The sequence below is a fragment of the Indicator indicator genome, chromosome 4 (genome assembly GCF_027791375.1).
Source record: "Indicator indicator isolate 239-I01 chromosome 4, UM_Iind_1.1, whole genome shotgun sequence".
NCBI classification, from domain to species: domain Eukaryota; kingdom Metazoa; phylum Chordata; class Aves; order Piciformes; family Indicatoridae; genus Indicator; species Indicator indicator.
In genome coordinates this window covers 15710498-15719599 of record NC_072013.1, presented here as the reverse complement: position 1 = coordinate 15719599, position 9102 = coordinate 15710498, and the positions used below count along the sequence as shown (strand labels likewise).

Sequence of the window (9102 nt, the reverse complement as noted above, 5' to 3'; positions counted from 1 at the left end):
CCAAGGATGAGACTTCCACCACCTCCCTGGGCAACCTCTTCCAGTCTCTCACCACCCTCATGGGGAAGAATTTCCTCCTAACATACAATTGCATCTCCCCACTTCTAGTTTTGCTCCATTCCCTCCAGTCCTATTACTCCATGGCACCCTCAAAAGTTCCTCCCCAATTTTCTTTTAGCCCCCTTCAGATACTGGAAGGCCACAAGAAGGTCTCCTTAGAGCCTTCTCTTCTCCAGACTGCACAACCCCAACTCTCTCAGTCTGTCTCCAGAGCAGAGCAGCTCCAGCCCTCTGCTCATCCTCATGGCCCTTCTCTGGACACTTTCCAGCATGTCCATATCCCTCTTTTAACAGAGGCTCCAGAACTGGACCCAGAGCTCCAGGTGTGGTCTCAGCAGAGTGGAGCAGAGGGGGAGAATCCCCTCCCTGGCCCTGCTGGCCACACTTCTCTTGCTGCAGCCCAGGCTCTGCTTGGCTCTCTGGGCTGCAAGTGCTCACTGCTGGCTGCTGGTGAGCTTCTCCTTTACCAGCACCCCAAGGTTTGTTTCTTCAGGGCTGCTCTCCAGCCAGTCCCTGCCCAGCCTCTATCAGTGCTTGGGATTGCCTTATGAATGTCCTTATGACTTGCTGAGAGCCTGACTTGGCAGAGATCCCACATGCAATTCTACATCAAATGCCTTCCAAAGTGTATTCTGAAATCGAAAACTTTCTAGGCTGAAAACAGGCAACTACACCTGGGCAGCCTGTTCCTGATCCAATGAAAATTATTCTCAATGCTAATAAAATGGATTCAGGGTAGAAAATTGTGAGGCTCTAAATCTGATTTTGTTGTTCTGACTTCTTTTAAGAGCAACTAAACAATGTTGATTTATTTTTATTTTCATTATTTTTGTTGTTATAATTATTGTTGCTATATAATATAATAATAAATATAATTATATTTTATATAATAATATAATAGTATAGCAAATTATTATTATTATTATTATTGTTATTATTATTATTTTATTATAATATCCAAACTAATATTTGAGAGCTCAGTGAGAGGAATAAAGGATTTTTTTTTTTGCTTTAATTAAAAACCAAAGCAGCCAGAATATGCCATACATGATTTAGATAAACGAAAATCCTGTGCTCCAGTCTGCTGATAAAAGCTGAATCAATAATTCCCAAATGGTTTTACATCATCTCTTCGCTGGATATCCTCTGTGGGTATTGCCTGCCTAGACTTTGAAAAAGCTTTTGACACTGTTCCCCACAGAATTCTGGTGCACAAAGTGGCTGCTCATTGCTTGGCTGAGCAATGCTCTGCTGGATACAGCACTGGCTGGACAGGACCAAAGAGTGGTGCTCAATGGAGTTGCATCCAGCTGGCAGCTAGGCACAAGTGGTGCTCCTCAGGGCTCAGTGTGGGGACCACTTCTGTTTCACAACTTTGTTGATGACCTTGATGAAGACACAGAGTGTGTCAGCCATCAGTTCCCAGCGGACACCAAGTGAGGTGTCAGTGTTGATCTGCACCAGGGGAGGGAGGCTCTACAGAGGCACTTGGATAGGTTGGATCCATGGCCAACGTTCACAGGAGAAGCTGCAACAAGGCCAAGTGCCAGGTCCTGAGCTTGGGGCACAACAACCCCAAGCAAGGCTCCAGGCTTGGGGCAGTGTGGCTGGAAAGCTGCTGGCAGAAAGGGACCTGGGGGTACTAATGGCCAAGCAGCTGAAGAGGAGCCAGCAGTGTGCCCAGGTGGCCAAGAAAGCCAAAGGCATCCTGGCTGGGATCAGCAATGCTGTGTCCAGCAGGAGCAGGGAGGGGATTGTCCCCTGGGACTCAGCTCTGGGGAGGCCACACCTGGAGTGTTGTGTCCAGTTTGGGGCAGCCCAATCCAAGAGAGATGTGGAGGTGCTGGAGCCAGGGCAGATGAGGGCAAGGAAGCTGGGAAGGGCCTGGAGAAGAAATCTGATGGAGAGAGACTGAAGGAGCTAGGGCTGGTTAGTGTGAAACAGAGGAGGCTGAGGGGAGACCTCCTGGCTGTCTATAGCTCCCTGAAAGGAGGTTGTGGAGAGGTTGGTGCTGGTCTCTTCTCACAGGGAATTAATGATAGAACAAGAGGGAATGACTTCAAGCTGTGACTGGGGAGGTTTAGAGTGCACAGTAGGAAGAACTTTTTCCTGGCAAGAGTGGTCAGGGCTTGGAATGTGCTGCCCAGGGAGGTGGTGGAGTCCCCAAGCCTGGCTGTGTTTCAAGGTGGTTTGGATGTGGTGCTTGGGGCTCTGGTTTAGGGGTGACCCTTGTAGGGTAGGGTTCTGGGTTGGGCTTTTATCATTTTTAACCCAAATCCTCTGACTTCCTCAAGTGACTTCTGACTCTATTGTCAGCATTTTTTCTTAATTGTGCACATAGCCATACAACTCTAATTATAGGTATCACAGACAGCTAAACATGTTCCATGTTCATGTCTAGGAGCCCCAGAATGACTGACCAGGACACCACTACCTTTGATACAAAGACAAATTTTCTTACTGAACATTGAGTTGCTGGAGTGAGAAGGAGAACCAAGCTGGTGAAGATTCTGGAGAACAGGGGTGGAGAGGAGCAGCTGAGGGGATGCGGGTTCCTTAGTCTGGAGAAGAGGAGGCTGAGGGGAGACCTCATTGCTTTGTTGTAACTCACTGATAGGAGGTTGGAGTGAGGTGGGGGCTGGTGTCTACTCCCTAGTATCAGGTGATAGAACAACAGGAAATAGCCTGAAATTGTGCCAGGGCAGCATTAGGTTGGATACTAGCAACAATTTCTTTGCTGCAAGAGTGGTCAGGGATTGGCACAGGCTGCCCAGGGACGCGGTGGAGTCCTCATCCCTGCAGGTGTTCAAGAAACCTGTGGCCATGGCGCTTTGGGACATGGTTTGATGGCCATGGTGGGGTTGGGTTGATGGTTGAGCTCAATGATCTTGGAGGTCTTTTCCAACTGAAACAATACTATGATTCTCTGACCCTATAAATGACAAAAACAAAACCATTTCAAACCTTCCAGCTTGGTTTACTAAACCAACTGACAACTGAAAATCCTTTGCTTTTGAAACTCTTCTTGGCATTGTGAGGTGCTCCCTGTGAGATAATAGAGGTAAGTGAACCTAGCATTAGAAGGGATGATCTTAATCTTGCCTTTAAAGTCAACTCCTTGGTTGTCCTGTGTTGCTTACAGAAACTAAAAAGAAACCTACCTTCTTCTGCAGTAATGACCCAAATCAGTGCAACCCTTCTCTTCCAAGTGACTGCATTTTTGGACCACCACAGCAGAATGACACGTGAACTTTGACCAACTCTTTGATCTCCAAAGCCAAGCTAAAAATGAGCTATATCCAACATACCAAAACAAGTGCCACCCCCCCCTCCCCCCCACCCCAAACAACATCTTAATAGTTTATTTATAATCTTAAACTTAGTGGTTGAGCTGCAAATTATGGGTCTAGAATTGTTGAGAAGGTCGTGGGGTTGAGAGGTTTGCACAAGCGGATTGATTTCTTGGGAGTGTGTTGGGTGGGTTTTTTTTTTTGGTGGGTTTGTTTTTTACTTTTTCTTCCTTTTTTTTTGGTAAACACAGAGCACATCATTACATGGAAAAAATAAATGAGAAAAGGGTTGCTTGCTTGTTTTTCCACAGTCTCACAGTCTCACAGTGTATCAGAGGTTGGAAGGGACCTCCAGAGATCATCTGGTCCAACCCTCCCTGCTAGAGCAGCATCATCCAGGGTAGTCTGCACAGGGATGCATCCAGGTGGGGTTGGAAAGTCTCCAGTGAAGGAGACTCCACAACCCCCCTGGGCAGCCTGCTCCAGTGCTCCATCACCCTCACTGTAAAGAAGTTTCTCCTCATGTTGAGCTGAAATCTTCTCTGTTCCAGTTTGTCTCCATTGTTCCTTGGCTTACCACTGTGAACCACCCATAAGAGCCTGGCCCCCTCCACTTGGTGGAATCTCCTGTGCTGCAGTTTCCATCCATTGCCCCTTGTCCTATCCCAGGGCACAAGTGAGCAGAGGCTGTCCCTGTTCCTTCCTTGCTGACCCCCAGCCCTCAGCTATTGATAGACATTGATCAGATCCCCTCTCAGCCTTCTCTTCGCCAGGCTAAACAGCCCCAGGGCTCTTAGGCTCTCTTCATAGGGGAGATGCTGAAGTCCCCACCCTTGTAAAGTTGCTGTCATGACTCCATTCATTGTTGAATCATTGCGAGAAGGGCATGAGAAAACCAAAGGAAAAGGGAAAAAAAATAAAGAGAGAAGTGACAAAAAAGTATAAATCACCATAAAAATTCCCCAACGTGGAACAGAATTCTTACAAAATTTGCTAGACCAGTTCTTGGAGGGAAGGTTACAGCGGGGTAGGTTGGAGGGGTGGGGACGGGGAGGAGGGGGAAAAAAAAGGAGGGGGAACGAGGAGGGTAAATAAGTGCAGCAAAAGCAGGTTCTGAGGAATACACAGAATTTTGTCTGCTTTAGATCACAATAGAATTTTTAATAAATAAATTTCTTTTTTTTTTTCTTTGTAAAGACACTTTTTTTGTTGTTGGGTTTTTTTGTTTCTTTTTTTTTTTTTTTTTTTTTGTTTTTTGAAACAGTAGATTCAGCCCCAGTCATTTTGTGTCATCTGTTTTAGAAACTGTCTGCTGTTGTCCCCTGCCCCCACCGCCCCCTACCCCCGGTAAAGGTCATCGAACGCTTCAGATCTGAGTCTCTTGCACGTTGTCCTTTGAGTTCATTCGGATCAACAACGGTTCATGCACCGAACTGTGTATTGAATTTATTGTGTTAACTGTCGTTGTGTGGTTGAAAGGAGACTTGTAAGAGTTATAGTGGTTCAGGTGCTCATGCTCGATGGCCGGCATGGGCAAGTGACTCTCTATGGGGGCGTCACCCGTCAGCTCGTCGTCCACGTTAATGATCTCTACAGTCCGTGTCGGGGCGTGATGGCTCTGCCGGTGATGCTGTTTCCTCATTTTGTAGAAAATGACCAGCATCACAGCTGCCATCAGGGTGATAGCCACGAAACAACCAATTATGATCTTGGTCGTCTTCATCACCTCGTCTATCCCTGGGATCCCGTTGCTGGCGTCCGTCACGGGGATGGTGAACGTCTTCTCCGTCGATCTTGTGCTCTGGGGAGTGAGGGAGGTCGTCATGTTTGTGGTCTCCCAGCTGGTCACCGGCGTGGGCCCAACCTGCTCGGTGGTCTGTGCCTCGTCCTGAGAAGGTTCCACAGTCTCTACTGTGACGGTTGAGAAGTAGGTGTAGCCAGGGTTCTCCAGGGCGGTCACGTTCAGTGTGGCGGAGGCCGTGGTGTTCCCCACGGAGTTACTCACCATGCACGTGTACAGCCCCGTGTCCTGCACGGTCACCTTGGTGAAATTCAAGGTGCCGTCGCTCAGCACCGCGATCCGCACCCGGTAGGCCCCGTGGGTCATGACGGATCCGTTGGGAGTGATCCAGGACACGGAGGTCAGGGAGGTGGACGCCCGGCACTTCATCTCCGCGGCCATGCCCTCTGTGACGTTGAGGTCCGCCGGCGGCTCCACAATGACCGGGGCGTAACACGTGAAGTAATTCAGGTCCAGCTCCCCGATGTACCTTCCTTTTAAACTGGGAGGCGTGTGGCAGCGGGCGCAGCAGGCGGTATTGGAGGGTGCCTTGTCTTTGATCCACCAGCTGAGCCAGAGGATGTCGCAGTTGCAGTTCCAAGGGTTGTGGTGCAAGTGGATCCTCTCCAGGCGCAGCGGCGTGAACAGGTCGTGAGGCAGCAGCGTGAGGTTGTTGTGTGCCAGGTTGATCTCCACCAGTGACTGCAGGTTGTCGAAAGCATTCCTTTCTATCACTTGAATCTGGGACTGTATCATCCACAGCTTCTGAAGATGCATTAACCCTTGGAAGGAACCCGGCCGGATGGCAGTCAGGTGGTTTCCGGAAAGATCTAACTCGTCCAGTTTTACCAGCGGGGTGAGGTTAGGAATCTCTCGGAGATTGCACATGGCAAGGTTCAAATACCTCAAGTTGGACAGACCTTCAAAGGCACCTTCTGAGATGTATGAAAGCCTTTTCAGTTCCCCCAGATCCAACCTCCGGAGAGAAGGGATTCTGTTAAAAGCATAAGAAGGGATGCTCTCAATGGGGTTGTTCCTCAACCACAGCTCCTTCAGTTTTGACAGGTATACAAAAGCCCCATTCGGGATAGTGGTCAGGCGATTGTCGAAGAGTTCCAACGTGTTGAGGTTAGCCAGACCATTGAAAGCCCCGATTTCAATTGTTCTGATGTGATTCCTGCTGAGCTGCAGGATTTCTAGGTGCCTCAGGTGCTTGAAGCTATTCACTTTAATGATCTGGATCTGGTTCTCATGGAGATTGAGCAACCTGGTGTTGGTGGAGATGCCGTCTGGCACGTCCCTCAGATTTTTCCGGACGCAAATCACTTTACTGAACTGGTTGCTGCAGGAGCAGACAGAAGGGCAAGTCTGAGCCCTCACTAGACCAGCCACCACAAGAAGCTGAAGAGCCAACAGCACCACAAGCAGGGGGTCAAATAGGGCCCTGTTAAACCTAGGACCTATCATTATCTGCTGTGGATGTAAGGTCATCTTGTTCAACATTCATAATTTATTTGGTGGTGGTCCTTCTGGAGTTTGAATAGCCTGAAAGAAAGAAAAGAAAGAAGGGAGAAGGAGAACATTAAATCAAGCTCAAATATTTCAGCGTGCTAAATCTAAACAAAGGCTTCTTTGGTCCGTTCAGTCGACTTTCCCAATGTCATGCTACAGAAATTGTACTATTTTCTTTCCTGTACAGCTATGCATGCCAGCTGTAATTGGCCATGAGATAAGAGAGAGAGAGATGCTTAAGTGCCCCTGCTCATCCCTGTGTGTAATACAGATGGCAGATAACAAGTTCAACCACAGCAGATACCTAAAAAAGAGATGTTCTGACTCAGCAAGGTGAGCTGAAAGAAGTGACAAGGGCCTCAAAAGGAAGGGAATTGTCAAGATAGGAATCATTAGAATATTCAGGTTGTGAACCATCTTGACACATAATGAGAAAAGAGAGCAGACTCTAGGAAGAGCAAGTGGAGGCTCCCGTTCTGTATGGGTGAAAAATCTTCATCTGTACCAACATGACTTCTGCAGCAGAGCTTAACCAGAAGGAAAGCCCTTAAAGGTGAACCACAGAATCAGAATCACACAACACATCTGCTTGGAAGAGACCTCCAAGCTCATCCAGTCCAACCTTCAACCCAACACTGACAGGTCAACACCAAACCATGTCCCTAAGCACCATCTCCACAGGCTGCTTGAACACCTCCAGGGATGGTGACTCCAGCACTGCCCTGGGCAGACCACTCCAATGTCTGAGAACCCTCTCTGGGAAGAAATATTTCCTAGTCATGCAAATGTCAGGTTTTCAAGAGGCAAATCTCATCTGTTTCAAGTGAAAGCAAGCAAACAAAACCCAACAAACCACAAAAGGAACATCCTGAGCATCAATTCTTCCTTACCCTTAAACAGCATCATGCGATTTCACATTTCCTCCTCAACTCCTTTTGTAGTTTGGCACCAAGCAGCAGAGAAACACTCATTAGGATATGTGTGCTGAACACAGAAATAAATTTAAATGCTGGGGAAAAAATCCACACATAAGTATCTATGCAGATTCAGGGCTGTACCAGGGAAGGTTCAGGCTGGGTGCTAAGAAATGCTTCGCCTGTGAGGAGAGGCTGAGAGCCCTGGGGCTGTTCAGTCTGCAGAGGAGAAGGCTGAGAGGGGATCTGATCAATGTCTATCAATAGCTGAGGGCTGGGGGTCAGGAAGGAAGGGACAGGGGCAGCCTCTGCTCACTATGTGCCCTGGGATAGGACAAGGGGCAAGGGATGGAAACTGCAGCACAGGAGGTCCCACTTCAACATGAGGAAGAACTTCCTCACTGTGAGGGTAACAGAGCCCTGGAGCAGGCTTCCCAGAGAAGTTGTGGAGTCTCCTTCTGTGGAGCCTTTTTAGCCATGTCTGGATGTGTTCCTGTGTGAGCTGTGCTGGATTCTCTGGGCCTGCTCTAGCAGGGGGGAGTTGGACAGAAATATCTCCAGAGGTCCCTTCCAGCCCTAACATCCTGTGTAATGTACTTCTTCACAGAGAGGGTTCTCAGACATTGGAATGGTCTGCCCAGGGCAGTGCTGGAGTCACCACCCCTAGGGGTGTTCAAGCAGCTGTGGAGCTGGAGCTTAGAGACATGGTTTGATGTTGACCCTGCAGTGCTGGGTGGAGGGTTGGACTGGATGAGCTTGGGGGTCTCTTCCAACCAGACACATTCTGTGTTTCTGTGAATCATTGGCACCTCTAAACCCTCCCCCCCCAAAAAAAAAAAAAACAAACAAACTACAGCTCTTCTTGTAAAGGGTGGGGAAAAGAAGACCTTTGCACTCCAAATGGTGCTGATGATTTTCAGAATCTCGGTACTGATTCACCTGGGGTCGTTTTTCAAGCTCCTCCCCCACCCCTTAACCCTGAGTTGATTTTCAATGTGCTGCTGCTGAGTGCAGCAGAGATGAATGAAGGTTCCTCTAAATCAGTCAAAGTGAAGCCTTGTAATTGACAAGCTCCAAGTACAACCTCCAACACCTACATACAACTACAATTTTTTTTTCCCAAATTCATACTGCATGTATTTGGGAAAACAAAATAATATAAGGTAGGAGTCTGCCACTCCAGGCACCAAATCATTTTGTTCTGTTTAGAAAAAAAAAAAAAAAAAGAAAGAAAAAAAACCCACAAAAAATAAAGAAACACCCACCCAGAGCTATATTTAAAAAAAGATATAAAAAATAAATTCAGATAAAATAAAAAATTAAAAAAAAATAGCTAAAGTAAAACAAGATTAAATAATGAAATAAAAAATTAATAAAATAAAAGTAAAGCAAAATGAAAAAATAAGTAAATTTAATCAAACAAAAATAAAATGATACAATGAAATAAAATAAATAAATAAAAAAAATAAATAAGTAAAATAAAAAATTTGAAAAATAAATAAAATTTAAAAAGAAAGTTAAAATAAAATAAAATAAGTAAAATAAA

The 9102-nt window shown here is 46.8% G+C and overlaps 1 protein-coding gene across 1 annotated transcript; it reads right to left on the bottom strand.

The window, feature by feature from the left end:
- Positions 1-4716: 4716 nt before the first annotated feature.
- LRRC4C (leucine rich repeat containing 4C) lies at positions 4717-6633 on the bottom strand. Its single transcript, XM_054400606.1, has one exon. The coding sequence runs from the start codon at positions 6631-6633 to the stop codon at positions 4717-4719; it is 1917 nt and encodes a 638-aa protein (XP_054256581.1).
- Positions 6634-9102: the final 2469 nt, after the last annotated feature.